Genomic DNA, 14,528 nt, shown 5'->3' with positions numbered 1-14,528 from the left:
TTTGATATGTTGTATTCATACTTTTTTCAGTTAAATATAGGGTTTAAATGATTTGCACATCTTGACATTTTGTTTTTATTTACATTTTGCACAACGTCCTAATTTTTTTGGAAGAAGGAAAAACATGCTTTACTTTTAATGTAAGTCAAAGGAACCTGATTTTTTTCCAAGTAATTATACACAATATAAAGGACAACGGGTATTTTCAAATTATGACAAAAACTGAAAAATGCAAAAAAAAAAAAAATGGAGATACAAGATATTTGTTTGTTGTGTGTGTGTGTGTGTGTGTATGTGTGTGTGTGTGTATGTGTGTTTTGTTGATTGTATAACTCATTCTCTACAGGGAACTAGCGGCTATAGGGGCACTGTTCTGCACATTTTAGTTCACAATTTGTATTTATTTGCTGATTTTAACTGCTGAACATGAAACACAAAATATAAAATATGCCATAATTTTTGCACAGGCCACATTTCATGACTGTTTTTTTTCCAGTGTGTTAAATGTATTAAATAAACAGTAATTGTTCATTACAGTGTGCAGATGTGTATTCTCCTAAGAAGATGTGTACTTATTTTCATTAGAAAATCTAAAACATTTGCATACAACTGTATATATGCAAAATACACCTGTTCCTGTATCATTACCATAGTTGTTTTTGTCATAAGAGGATCCTCTAGAGCTAAAACCAACAGCAGGTCATTGGTTCATTTGCTGAACACATGTATATTGCTCAATATCCTGGGAAATATGAGCCACTGGTCCCTGTAGAGTGATGAGCTTTAGTGCAGGCATGGGAAAAGCCCTGCTACAGTGAGCTGATTTCACCCAGTCACCAGTTTTACCCTTCTAGCCAGACACTCTGTTCAGGAATCTCCAACAATGGCAGAGCTCCAAGCACAAAGAGACGGAGCGGCCCAACCCCTTCCACAACAGGGAGGAGGAGAAAACCTCAAGTTTCCAATCCTCCCACAAGCCAGACAGTGCAGATAACAAGTTTAACCCTGTATAGAGAAAGTCAGAAACATGTGTGTTCAAGCAAACCCATACATTTATGTAATGTATGAAGAGTTTTTAAAAGAATATCACTGAATAAATATGAGTTAGTTACGTTAGAAGTAGGTTTAATAAGTGGTTAGTAGCCTATTAGCCAACTAATACAGTTACTAATACTGATCTGGCTTATGGCATTAAGTTACTATTGATTTCACATGAACATGTTGTAATTAGCTAAAATATGCTGCCTGGATGACCTCCTTTAATAAGAATGTAATGGTGACCTTTTCAATGGACCGTCCTTTGTCCTCTGGAATGGGAGGTGGCGTCCCCTAGTGGACAATCAACATTCATTACAATTATTTTAAAGAATGGTTCCCAAATCTCTGCCGAAGTATCCCCGTTCTGCACATTTTAGTGTTTATGCAGCCCCAACCCATCCCATTCAAATTGTCAGCTAATTAACAAGAGTTCAACTGTGTATACTAGACGGAAAGTACTATACTATGCAGGGCAGCAGTGCAGTAGGACTAAGATTGAGAGCCTGTTTTACAGGTCCATGTCTACAGGAAATACTTAGGCCACGGGTACCCAGTCCTGGTCCTGGAGATCTACCACCCTGTAGAGTTTAGCTCCTACCCTAATCTAGCATACCTGATGCAGGTAATGAAGGCCTTCAGAGACACCTGAATGTTAGAGCCAGGTGTGTTGGCTCTGAATTCTCCAGGGTGGTAGACCAGGACTGAGCACCCCTGATTTTTCAACCTAATCTCTATCCACTGCATCTGTATCATACGAAAGATTACCAAAAATCATTTCTACATGTTTCTCTGTACTTAGAAAGGAACTGAAAAGCTGCCCGCTCTAAACTCACTTCAAATAGAAGGCATTGGGCAGTTGCTGAATTCTGCAAATAAACATTTGAAATACATGACTATATTATACAAATTCAAAACTACAGCCATTATATTCTAATGTAACAGGTCTTAGGAAAGAACATCTTATCGAAGCTGTTCTTTCGAAGTTTTATCCAATCTTTAAACATTGGAGCAACACAGTAAAAAGCAAACCCAGTCACATTCACTTTTCCTAAAATAAGATAAGACATGCCAGGAGTCTCTCTGCTGCACTGGGCCATGCAATTCGCTTTAAGATTATAGTATCATAATCTAATCTTGCTTTTAGATTATGGTATTACACCGCTAATGCTGTGTTTACATGTTGCTGTTTAAAAACCATGCTCTGTGCCTCATAGCAGAATTGGTGTAATCAGTGTATGTGGCCAATGATGGCATGCAACCATGTAAACGTTGCCATGGTGATAGCATTACTGGAGGTTCTTGGGAATCTATGTAAGCTTCTTATTTGGCCACTGGCATGACAGACAGCTAAATATGACATATAATTATTGGTTTAACCTAAACATTTAGGTCATGTTAGTGGGTGGAGTGTCATACCTTTAGACGACCAACTTGTTTGAGATACAAAATTAGTGAGTAATTAAACAGATTACATTGCTATTTGAAATCCACTGAAGGTAATTTTATAATTGGGGTACATTTTATATACTATATTAACCATCATTTTTTTTTAAACAGTGTGACTTTTGTTCACGTAGTTCCCCCCAGTTGGTTTGAATCCAAAGTGATTCTGAACAGCTGTTGCAACATAAGGCTTAGAACCAAGCTAAGTTGAAGCTGATGTGTTTTTGTTGTTGTTGTTGTTTTTACTGCTGGCCCAGGTAAATGGGGATCTGCATAGGCTGTCCAGATGAGCCTAAAAGTATTATATACACCAATCAGGCATAACATTATGACCACCTCCTTGTTTCTACGCTCATTGTCCATTTTATCAGCTCCACTGATCATATAGGTGCACTTTGTAGTTCTACAATTACAGACTGTGGTCCATCTGTTTCTCTGCATACTTTGTTAGCCCACTTTTACCCTGTTCTTCAGTGGTAAGGACCCCCATGGACCCTCACAGGGCAGGGACTTTTTGGGTGGTGGATCATTCTCAGCACTGCAGTAACACTGACGTGGTGGTGGTGTGTTAGTGTGTGTTGTGCTGGTCTGAGTGGATCAGACACAGCAGTGCTGCTGGAGTTTTTAAACCACTCACTGTCCACTCTATTAGACACTCCTACCTTGTCAGTCCACCTTGTAGATGTAAAGTCAGAGACGATAGCTCATCTGCTGCTGCACAGTTTGTGTTGGTCATCCTCTAGTCCTTCATCAGTGGTCACAGGACGCTGCCCACAGGAAGCTGTTGGCTGGATATTTTTGGTTGGTGGACTATTCTCAGTCCAGCAGTGACACTGAGGTGTTTAAAAACTCCAGCAGCACTGCTGTGTCTGATCCACTCATACCAGCGCAACGCACACTAACACACCACCACGTCAGTGTTACTGCAGTGCTGAGAATGATCCACCACCCAAAAAGTCCCTGCCCTGTGAGGGTCCATGGGGGTCCTTACCACTGAAGAACAGGGTAAAAGTGGGCTAACAAAGTATGCAGAGAAACAGATGGACCACAGTCTGTAATTGTAGAACTACAAAGTGCACCTATATGATCAGTGGAGCTGATAAAATGGACAATGAGCGTAGAAACAAGGAGGTGGTCATAATGTTATGCCTGATCGGTATATATATGTAAACCAGTTAACAATATAATGATAGGGGTCTACAGATTTTTATTATTTTTTTTTTTCAGCTACTGCAGTAAAATAAAATATAAAAACTCTTAATAATAATAATATTGGTTTTTAGTTTGTAGAAAGCTGATAATGACCTAAGCTTGCTTGTTAATACTGCTTTTCGATTACACCATTGCACGGCATAAATTTGCTTTCTGACTGCGGTATCAACCAGTGTGCAATTGTTTTTGACAGCAGTTTTCAGCTGTCATATTCAATCTTGTTTTTAGCACAGTATTGTATAGTAATCCTTTCAGATCACAGTATGGTGGAACTGCTTCACAATAGCATTAACCCAACCAATCGGCCATAATAGACCAAACCCCTCCACGATTACCCTATTAAATCTGACCGTACTCCTACATCATAGGCTGTGGTGAATTAGCAATGTCAAATTTGATTGGGTAAGCTTGGGGGCCATTTTGACCGCTCGATTGCTGATTGGTTGGGTCGATTCCGTTCCGCAAGTCCATTGGCCTCCATTAATCGCGTGCAGCTCCGCCGTAGCCGCAGTTAGGGCGAATTTGAAACCGGCTAAGCACGCGCTGCCATTCTCACTCCACCCGGCGCAGGAGGCGATTACATAAACTCGCTAGACATTTCTTCACGGAACTTACGACATCTTCCCTCCTGGTAAGAACCCTAAATATGAATTGAGAATAAAACAAAAACATTTTTCTCCATCTCGGAAAATATAACCTACATATTTAGCGACGCGTGTTCGGTAGCTAACTAGCTTGTTAGCCGTTGCTATTTAGCTTAGCGGCTTCGGTTTGTGCCGCTAATGGACATTACCTCCTCATTCGTACGGTGGAAATTATCTTTAGATGTGTCGGTTCGTTTAATTTCGGTCACTTCTGTCTCAAAATAAGATTCATTACTAATGCTATCTAGATAACCGAACTACGCCGCATGAAATGGCTGTGGGTATGTTCAGGAAGAGGCTGAACGCGTTAGCGTGCTAGGCTAAAGCCATTGTAATTCAGTCAGAGCTTCGTTCGCTTATCCGCTAACGTTACAGCGCTGTCCGGTTAGCCGTAGCCTACGAATAATGGCAGACAGAAATGCTAGGATTCGACCTAATTTCGATATACATTTTGCGGTTTTGGGTGTAAGAGCATATTAGTGTAGTCTTTTACTTATTTTATTCTAATTATGTCTGTCTAAAGGTCTCCCAAGCATACCTTACTTCGATGCGACTTGTGCCCTGTTAGCTTGCTCTGCTAATCTGAATTAATGGAGAACACGTGCTTATTTTTCGAAGTTACCTTTATAAATATTACGGTAATCACATTTGTCGACGGAATTTACTGCCTTATATAACCGCTATAGCGATTATTACGTGATGGATTGATCATTTAAGTTAACACATCTATAACAAAGCGTACCTCAAGCTGGCAACGAGGCATCATTGAGCATGGCTTAATCACATGGGCCTGGTTAGCGAGACGGCTAGCAGCGTCTCACGTTATTGCCGGCGTGCAGTTTGATGACTGAAAGGGTGTGCCGAGCGCTGCTATTGGAAACAAGGTTTACTGATAGAAACGATTAGCGACCATCGGTTATCTAAGCGAATGGCAGTCCCCGCTCCTCCATCTTGATGGGCTTAGAGGGTTTGATTGTACAGGTAATGAAGCAGATGGCCTTGATTTTTGTCTGTCTGTTTTACTGGGTGTTTTACTCGTGGTCTTCTTCTCTCAGTTGAAACCAGCTGACCAAAGAAATGGTGATGGAGAAGCCAAGTGCCCAGCTTGTCGGGCGAGAGTTTGTCCGACAGTATTACACCCTTCTGAACCAGGCTCCTGACTACCTGCACAGGTAAAATGTTATGCATAATATTTATGTAATTTTAAATAAAAATGAATTTTTCATAAGCATGCATTAATCATGAGTATAGTTGATGTGTATGTCAGGGTAATTTTTTGGTTAGTAAGTCTTAAATGCTCATGTGATTCTGAATTTATAGGTTTTATGGCAAGAACTCCTCTTATGTGCATGGAGGTCTGGACAACAATGGCAAGCCAGCAGAGGCAGTCTATGGACAGTCGGTATGTAAACTAAGACTCGGTTTGTCTAATTCATGATTCATGCTGGGATTGTAGTGTAACAGTGCAGCATGTTACATTGTATACAGTGCAGGTTTCTCAATTCCGTACACACAGGCATTAAACAGTAGTCATTGGACTTAATAAAGTACTCATTCAAACTGCTTTTATATGAAATCTAAATAAAAGTAAACAAGTAAGCTCACAGTAAGGGCAGACCCTCACTGGGTGGGAAAAGAAACTTTTAAAAATAAAGTTCAGGAAGGGTAAGCCCCTTATTATAACATACATAGTACATTTTTAAGGGGTGAGCGATATAGCAAAAATATTGTCAAGGTACTTTAACACGTTTCATGGCACAAAATGCATCCAGTATTTAGTTTTTCTGAAATTTAATAAGTTAGAATAGAAATTGGAACCTGTAGTGCCACATTTTAAAAAGTACTACTATAACTAATAATAGTAAATCTACAAATCAGGTGATTTTAATGTTTTACTGCCCTGCACTAAATCCACTTAAACAGGACTAATTAGGCTAACTTTGTAGTGTTCTGTAAGTTCTGGTGAGATCAACAATTGCTTGCTTTTTCATGAAGTATAAGTCATATTGCCCACCCTTGCATTTTAAAAAGTTGAATGATTTAATAAACTGAACATTAACACAAGCCATTTTCATTCTTATTTTTATTAGGTCATCAGAGAGGTGTATTATGAATTTTGTGAATCATTTCACCCCATGTGCTTGTACGCTTTAGGAAATTATAAGAAGCTTGTTTGACACATTTTTCGTTCCATGTACAGGAAATTCATAAGAAGGTGATGGCACTGAGCTTCCACGACTGCCACACTAAAATCAGGCATGTTGATGCCCATGCGACCCTGAACGAGGGGGTTGTGGTGCAGGTGATGGGAGAGCTGTCCAACAACATGCAACCCATGAGGAAATTCATGCAGACCTTTGTGTTGGCCCCTGAGGTATGTGATGCGTACATATGTTATTTTTTGGCTTTTGCATCGATCTTTCCAAAAACATGGTGCTATTGGAGTTTGAATACAGACTGGTAATGTTATCAAACAGAATTTTTGTTAATGCTGCTTTTATAAAGTCTAAATTTATTTGTAGATGCAGCCAGTAGTGTCAAAACAAGTTACTCACTTATGCTGGTGGTAATTTGAGTCCATTTTGGTTCTGAATTTGTAATATCCTGGCCATCTGATGTGCTCCTAATATTTGTTATTTGTAATGTCATCCATTTTAGGGCACTGTTGCAAACAAGTTTTACGTACACAATGACATTTTCCGCTATCAAGATGAGGTCTTTGGAGACTCGGACTCTGAACCTCCTGAGGGTGAGTCACTAAAATGAATGGGCCTTTAATGTAGGCAGCCCCATTGCATAGCAGATGGCATCATTCATCTTTTTCCTTTGCAGAGTCTGAGGAGGAAGTGGAGGAGCTGGAGGAGAGAGTAAACTCCCCTGAAGTGCCACAAGAAGAGGCCGCTGCATTCTATGAACAGACACCTTGGTACTATCTTGTTCTGTTTTCTCTCCACTTGACAGAAAACATTAAATCTGGTAGGCAGGTTTGGCGGTTATAACATTTGAATGCGTGCACTATTTCAGCCCGGAGCCCGAGGCCCCTCAGGAGGAGGTGGTTGTGACCCCAGAGCCCCAGGCCGAGCCAGAGGCTGAGCCTGAGCCTGAGCCAGCTGCAGTGGAGCTGAAACAGGAGCCAGTCAGTCAGACAGAACCCCATCCTGTGGAAAAGACCCAGAGAGCTCCACCCTCACCCACACCTGCTGACCCTGCACCTGCCGCACCAGAGGACAACCGAGTATGCCCACCTTTTTATTACTGTTTGGTTCACAGTGTGGGCTTTACTTCTGAAGTTGCTTTTAGAAATCTAGTTCCAATAGGGTAAAATTCAGACCCTCAAGTTGTAGATTTAGGTCAGAACATGTGGGTTATGCCAGAGATTAACTGGAAAGGGGAATTGAATTATTTATTTATTTATTGAAATTTATTCTGTTAATAAAAGAACACGATTGAGCTTTTTTTATTCTGTCCCTCAGCCTTTCTCGTGGGCTTTAGTCACCAGCAAGAATCTCCCCCAAGGAGGAGTGGTGCCACCTTCAGGAATTCCCCCTCACGTAGTCAAAGCTCCAGCAACTCAGGTATACTGTCAAACAGCTTTTTGGTCATTAATTTCACATCCTTTGACTCTTGTGAGGAGGCCAGGTTGTGTGGAAATTGGTTGTTCTTTTTTAGGCTTGAATTACATACTGAATTTTTTCACTTTTAGCATATTTTGTTCCCCATTTTTATGGAGAAATGTACAAATGTGGCACTGAATGTGTCTTGTTTCTGCAGCCCCGTGTGGAAGTAAAAACAGAAACCCAGACCACAGCACAGAGACCTCAAAGAGACCAGAGACCACGTGACCAAAGACCAGGACCCTCTCCAGCACAGAGAGCACCAAGACCAGGAGGTATGCAGTACTGTGTACACACCATATATTGACCAATTCTGAATACTTTTCAGTGTAGCTTCTTTTACTCTTGCATGAGAAGTGCTCAGGGAGGATCGGAAGTTGAATTGAATGAGGTCCACATCAGCAGACAATTTCCAGTGTAGTGCAGTTATACAACCAGTATAGGTAACCACTACTGCACTTAACATACTCAAAGCAGAATGGTTTTTCCATGTGACCACACGGGTACATGCTTTGCATATCCCTTGGCAGCACAAGAGATACTATTGTTTTTCCCCAGGTTTCCTTCTCTATTAGAATGTACAGCATGTGGCATACTGTAGCCAGTACCTAAAACTGAGCTGTTGCATCTTATTTTTTTTGCCTTTTGTAAGGGGGATGCCCTTAGGGGAAGTAATTAGGTCTTTTTAATCAAAGTAATTACAAAAGACCCACACTTGAATGGCTTTTTTCCCTGGCAACTTAATTTAAAAATTTCCTGGTATGAAGTGAAACTGCCTGCAGCATGTTTTCAGCTCTGTGTAGTACCCTTCCTCTGTCCTTACTGAACAAATTGCATCTCTTCCCACCAAATTAAAAGTTTTTATATTGTAAATTAGTAGGTTAATATTATGCAGATCATGGCTTCATTTCAAAAATTGCAATGTTGGGCATGCTTGTTTGCAGTGCGAGAAGGTGAGAGTGGGGAGTCTGAAGTGAGGCGGGTGGTCAGGTATCCCGACAGCCAGCAACTCTTTGTAGGAAATGTACCTCATGATGTGGACAAGGCTGAGCTTAAGGAGTTCTTTGAACGTGAGTCTTTTAAATATTGTCTTCTTCCCTTGTGACTTCAACTTGCATGATGCTTATGTAAAATCAGATTTGCTTTGAAGTGGTGTTAACAGCGCAGCTTGTCTGTCTTCAGAGTATGGCACAGTACTGGAGTTGAGGATCAACAGTGGTGGCAAACTGCCCAACTTTGGATTTGTGGTCTTTGATGATTCCGAACCAGTACAGAAGATCCTGAGCAACCGGGTATGTCTGATTTTCAGATTTCAGTATGTAACTGACACTCTGTTCTTAGTTAAGTCAGGCACATCAATAAGGTTTTTTAAAATCTAATTCTAGCCCATAAAGCTACGAGGTGACGTGCGTCTGAACGTGGAGGAAAAGAAGACCCGTTCAGCTCGTGAAGGAGACCGTCGGGACATCCGCCCTAGGGGCCCTGGCGGACCTCGAGACAGGATAGGAGGGCCAAGGGGTCCACCACCCAGAGGGGGCATGTCTCAGAAGCCCAGTTTTGGTGCTGGCCGCGGAGCAGGATCTAGTGGACCACGTCAGTGAAGCAGCTCTCATGTCCAATCACTGCTGATGCAAGTCACCCTGAGTAACAAACGGCTTCCCTCATCCCTGTTTCCAGGCCACTCCTGGGCTGTGGAGTGGCTTTTCCCCTTTTATCTGGACTCCTCCTTGTATTTGAGTTTGAACTTGAATTTGTTGTAGACAAACAAAAACTACTTGAATTGTGGAAAAGGTAAAACCCAACGTTTTTTGGTTTTAGCGTTCTCTCCCTGTTTCTTAAAGGAACGTGTTTTTACTGCTCGGGCAATCCTGTGTATTGCTAGCGCCCGCTGTCAGGTCAAAGTGCAAGTATGGTTTTATTTGGAATTGTTGCCAAGTCAAATCATGGTTGTGTATGAGTGACTATCTAGCATGTAAAGAATCCTGTTTGCCTTCTACTGTTGCACTTCATCAAGAATGACGACATATTTTAACAACTCTGCTGATGAGAGAACAAAAATAAACTTGATGTACTGTTTTGAATTGTGTCTGTTCTGTATTTAAAGGCTGCACTGCTTGGGATATTTGTTCCAAACACTAATGATCTAAAGGTGCACTTTGCCCATCACAGCGAAATGGAAAGCATGCATGCACTCAACCTAAAGGAAAATATTTTGAGGTGCCTGCAGATCCTCAAGGCATCTGTTTGTGTTCATTTATTTTTACCCTTCCCCATTACTGCTAGAGCTGTCTTGGCTGTCTCGGTTGTAACACAACAGGTTGTGAGCACATAAATGATTCAATTTACAAATAAAATTGATACCTACTGCTTCATATTTAAAAGCTTTCCCGTTCGTGATAAGGGCAACCTCATGCTTGCTGTAATTACTGATCAGACTCCTGCTACTGTTGGAATTGCAGTGGTGTCTATTATGCAGCAAGTTTTATAGCCCAAGCTGCGTCTCTCTCTGGGGTGTCAGTCTGAACTTTCCCAGATTTTTCTTCATTTTCAAGCTCATGAACTTCTAATCATTGTCTTGATGCATATTGAAGCGTAATGTTATGCTAAATGCTTTAGACAGGATTCTTCACTAATGAGCCAGCTGGATTTGGAATACAGCAAAGCACCCCCATCCTGACACTCCCAGCACCATGCTGAAGTGTTAAGAAGTTCAATGTTTAGTTTTCCTGTCACTCAAGAAGTTCCATTCTTTAATTCATCTGTTCATGGAACTTCTTTCCAGCACACTTCATGGTCATCCATCATCCAGGTGTTTGTTTTTTGTTTTCTTCTGCCAGCCTTGAGACAGCCCTTCATTTTATTCTTTTATAACAAGACAAGGGACTGACCAGTATTTTTCTGATGGTGAGGGATGCCTTGTATTACCTGAAGTCTGTTTTGGGGAAGGAAAATTGCTATTTTGGCAGAATGTTCACTGTGAAGATTCACTGTTAAGGATAAGAAAAAATAGCTGACCGCCATGACTGTTGGTATGGTCGAACAGTCTTCGTCAATGTGAAATCAAATTTAAAAGACAAAATTACTGTCTTTTATTGTTACTATTTGATTTCTGTGCACCAGCAGGCAGGAAAAAGTAATATTAACGTATAATCGTAAGACTTTGGAAATAAAGATGCCAAAAAAGTTTCTTGCCATATAATGATCAATTTTGTTTCCCCAAAGAACGTTTCAGTGGATGGATCAATAGAGACCGTTTTCTGTAAATGAGATGTGGAAGTGTTTAAGATTTAAAAAAAACTTTCACATATTGTAAAAGTTCTATATCAAACAAAGCTTTTTTTTTTTTTTTATTACAACTGACCTCCAAGCCTAGTACTGTTGGCTCTGAGATGGGATGTAGTACTACAGCAACCATTTGGGCAGTAGAATGGCAGTGGTAAATGACCATAACCTCTTCTCTCAGACCTCCTGTACTAAATGACGCAAATCCACAAAAAGCACTGAGCACATTTGGTGTGGAGAAAGTGCAATAATTCTGCAAATTGGACAAACATTGTATGAGGGCGAAGACTTATTTGCGGCACTGTTTGACAGCCAGCACTAATGAGAAATCCTGCCTTGCATAATTCTGCATAAAAATGAAGAGTCTGGCTGAATGTATCACCTGAAAAATTGGATTAGGAGTGAGGGGCTGTCTGTTGACTGCTGTGGGTGGTGTACGGTAGGGGATAGTGAGCCAGCAGGTGGTCCCAGCATTGGTATTCCAGCCGAGACCCCAGTGACCAACATGAGCTCAAGATGCCCTCATATGGCTAGCAGTGACCCACCAAACAGACTGCCCCCAAGCTGGAAAACCCTTAACACAAAAACCCTGGGCTTGTAGAGACCTCAACACAGTGTTTGTTTACTATTTCAGTCATTTCAGGAGCTTCTGTCTCAAAGCTTATGTTTCACTTTTGTAAAATTATGACTGCCCTATTTACTATTTAGTGTACTATTTTGGGGTTCTGCCATTTTGCAGTGGTGGCCAAAAACATAAGGTGCATTTCAATCACCCTCGCAGTTCCCTGCAAAGTGTACTGCACAAGGTTTTCAGACATTTTAAGGGTGATTCCAAACCATAGAGAGTAAAAAAAGTTCCATTGGAGGCACAGCACAAGGAGTTGTGAACAACCGTTTATCACTTCATAGAAATCTGCAGGAAAGTTTACCCATGAGTCATTGCATATCTCTTGAAGATGCGTGTTTAATTATAACGCTGCAGGACGTTCTGAATGAACTTATTTATCAGCTGCAGTTCCCTTAACCAACGTCCCAGACTCAAGTGTGCAGGGAATATAACAGAACTGCTTAGGGACCCTGTGACATGGAATGCAGCTATAGTGCAAAAGATCCAGTGCACTTAAACAATCCCAGAATACACCACAACAAGTAGTGTGCAACCGATGTACCCTAGAGGACAGGGGATACTCATAATTCAGTCAAACTGGCATGACGTTTATACTGTTTATGCAACAGAATATGCTTTCGTACAATAATAAGCAAACCCATATGACGTCCGAAATCACTACCATCACAAGCTCTGTTCCTTATAATAGAGTTCTATACAGTGATTCAGACTTTCAAATGTAGGATATAGTGATCAGGGGACCATTTCAAACACGGCATCTGACAGAACTCCTCAGAATAAACCTGCAGTGAGAATGGCGGTGGCAGTAAATTAGTCCAAATTGTTAGGCTATGTGAGAAGGTGTTACTGAGGAATATTCAGTTTAAAGACATGCTCTGCTAATCATCCGGAGGATAGTGTTGTTTTAGTTTCCTGAGCTTGAGGAAGTTTTGAGTTAAACTGAGTGGAAAACCTAACAGCTCAATGTCTAAACTACTAAAAGGCTACTAACAAGGTAAACTAAACTTTATGTGTTACTGTATTTGATAAAAATAATTTTAATAACAATAAATAATGTTACAGAAAAAATGGTAAGATCAGTTCACTAACTAGTTAGCTTTTCTTAACTTAGCTCCTACATTGTGGAGCAAGCACAGTAGCCAAAACAAGCTGAAAAGTTAGCCAAATGCCACAAACTATTTCTGCTGTTTTTGTCTGATTTTTTCAGATTTCAAATATGTATTAAAAACTTAAATGCTGCTTTTAGTTTCAGTTTTGGTCTCTTCCCATTGAAAGAGATAGGGGTCTTGTCTTGTATGACTGGAAATAACTCCCTGGCCACATTGCTGAGATGGCCATCGAGTGAACAGACTTTCCTATAAGGACTTTGGTACAGTGCCGGCAACTTGCATTAAGGTTTCACACCGTAAAGCCAGCCTTATCAAAGTCCTTATAGGAAAGTCTGTCCAGGCTCCCTCCATATGAGACCAAAATATTTGAACCTAAAATCTGACAAAAACCTCAGAAACAGATCTCCACAACAGCGGGGCTTTCCCAAAGAACATGTAGAGAAGAGAATTACCACTCTGTAACATCTTTCGGGTTTCTCAAACGCTAGAGGGCGCTCCCGAGTGAGTCCAAAATGAATGAGTTAAGATGGAGCGTTTGAGCAAAATTATAGTTTATAAATACTTAAACATTTTTAATGTACAAAATACATTCATTTCCTGAACACAGAGCAGCATAAAACATTTTAACACTGCTGTTTAAGAGCTTTTGAACTCCAGTTATAGGAGTTTAAAATGGCGCTTCATTTACGTTCATGACGTCAGTGAGCTAGCTCCACTAGCTAACCAATTAGCCCTCAGTAGCAGTAATGCTAGCATCCTGCTGCCCAAAACCCGTTTGCTGTAGAAATTAGGAAACATACATACATGTGCTTTTTTTGTGAAATACAAGCTTCTAGTTTCTTAAAAGAAATTTCTAGGCAAGTAATTAAAAACTTCATTTTTTTTTGTTTTTAACTATTTAACTCCCTTCACCTTCATTCACAGTGGACTCTCTGCCGTTCTGCAGGCCTGTTTTTGATATAATGGGGAAATATGAGCTGATTTCCTCTTTTTATTGAAGGGCGGGACTTTCTCCGCAAACATACACCATGTTGAGCGTTTCGAACTTTCCCATGCCCATCCAGTGGACGGTCTCCTGCTCTATAACGTCTCTGGCTTCCTCTTAATAAAGGAATTTTACGCAGGGTAGATTGAGTGCACTGCTGTGGGTGAGTAGCTACACTTCCAAAATATCACCGTGAAGTACAAAAATATCCCATGTTAGCTTCTGTATTCATAAATAATACTACTTAGAGACCAACATATCGAAGTTAGGATTCTCAGAATGAGTTATTTCAGTCATTTCATTGTTGAAGGTGCATGAGGCTGTGCTAACTTGTTTTATTTAGACAGGTAAACTGACGAAATTACAAATCAAAGTACATTTTGTTGTGGCCATACTCTTTACAGGTAAGCCATTTCGCTATATTTATTATTTTATTTATACTCTCACATCCTGTATAACCCCAATTTAATTGTTGTGACCTGTAGCTACAAGCTAGCAGGCTAGGCAGTTGGGTTGCTATGTTGTCGGCTAGCTTGTTATTTTTCTTGTTCACCACCAGATGGCAGTGCTTCT

The 14,528-nt window shown here is 40.6% G+C and overlaps 1 protein-coding gene and 1 long non-coding RNA gene across 2 annotated transcripts; one reads left to right on the top strand and one right to left on the bottom strand.

Annotated features, from left to right (window-relative positions):
* Positions 1-478: 478 nt before the first annotated feature.
* Positions 479-5,312, bottom strand: LOC118806862. Its single transcript, XR_005007155.1, has 3 exons — positions 5,080-5,312; positions 1,282-1,329; positions 479-1,005 (listed from the first exon to the last, which is right to left on the bottom strand). It is a non-coding gene; the product is annotated as an uncharacterized LOC118806862 (long non-coding RNA).
* g3bp1 (GTPase activating protein (SH3 domain) binding protein 1) lies at positions 4,191-10,032 on the top strand. The gene is made up of 12 exons (XM_036568514.1): positions 4,191-4,324; positions 5,393-5,509; positions 5,658-5,739; positions 6,538-6,711; positions 6,996-7,086; positions 7,170-7,263; positions 7,362-7,572; positions 7,811-7,912; positions 8,109-8,226; positions 8,896-9,021; positions 9,134-9,243; positions 9,337-10,032. The coding sequence occupies exons 2-12, from the start codon at positions 5,415-5,417 to the stop codon at positions 9,550-9,552; spliced, it is 1,419 nt and encodes a 472-aa protein (XP_036424407.1). The 5' UTR covers positions 4,191-4,324; positions 5,393-5,414; the 3' UTR covers positions 9,553-10,032.
* The last annotated feature ends 4,496 nt before the right edge of the window (positions 10,033-14,528 follow it).

The sequence above is a fragment of the Colossoma macropomum genome, unplaced genomic scaffold, assembly GCF_904425465.1.
Source record: "Colossoma macropomum unplaced genomic scaffold, Colossoma_macropomum, whole genome shotgun sequence".
Taxonomy (NCBI): Eukaryota; Metazoa; Chordata; class Actinopteri; order Characiformes; family Serrasalmidae; genus Colossoma; species Colossoma macropomum.
Note: the sequence above shows the minus strand (reverse complement) of the source record. Positions and strands in the feature narration are given on the sequence as shown.

Bases quoted from the DNA above. Each gene is read 5' to 3' on its own strand.
- g3bp1 (XM_036568514.1), top strand. From the start codon at position 5,415: ATGGTGATGGAGAAGCCAAGTGCCCAGCTTGTCGGGCGAGAGTTTGTC. The intron at 7,087-7,169 runs GTGAGTCACTAA...TTTCCTTTGCAG, and splicing joins GGACTCTGAACCTCCTGAGG to AGTCTGAGGAGGAAGTGGAG. The intron at 9,244-9,336 runs GTATGTCTGATT...ATCTAATTCTAG, and splicing joins AGAAGATCCTGAGCAACCGG to CCCATAAAGCTACGAGGTGA.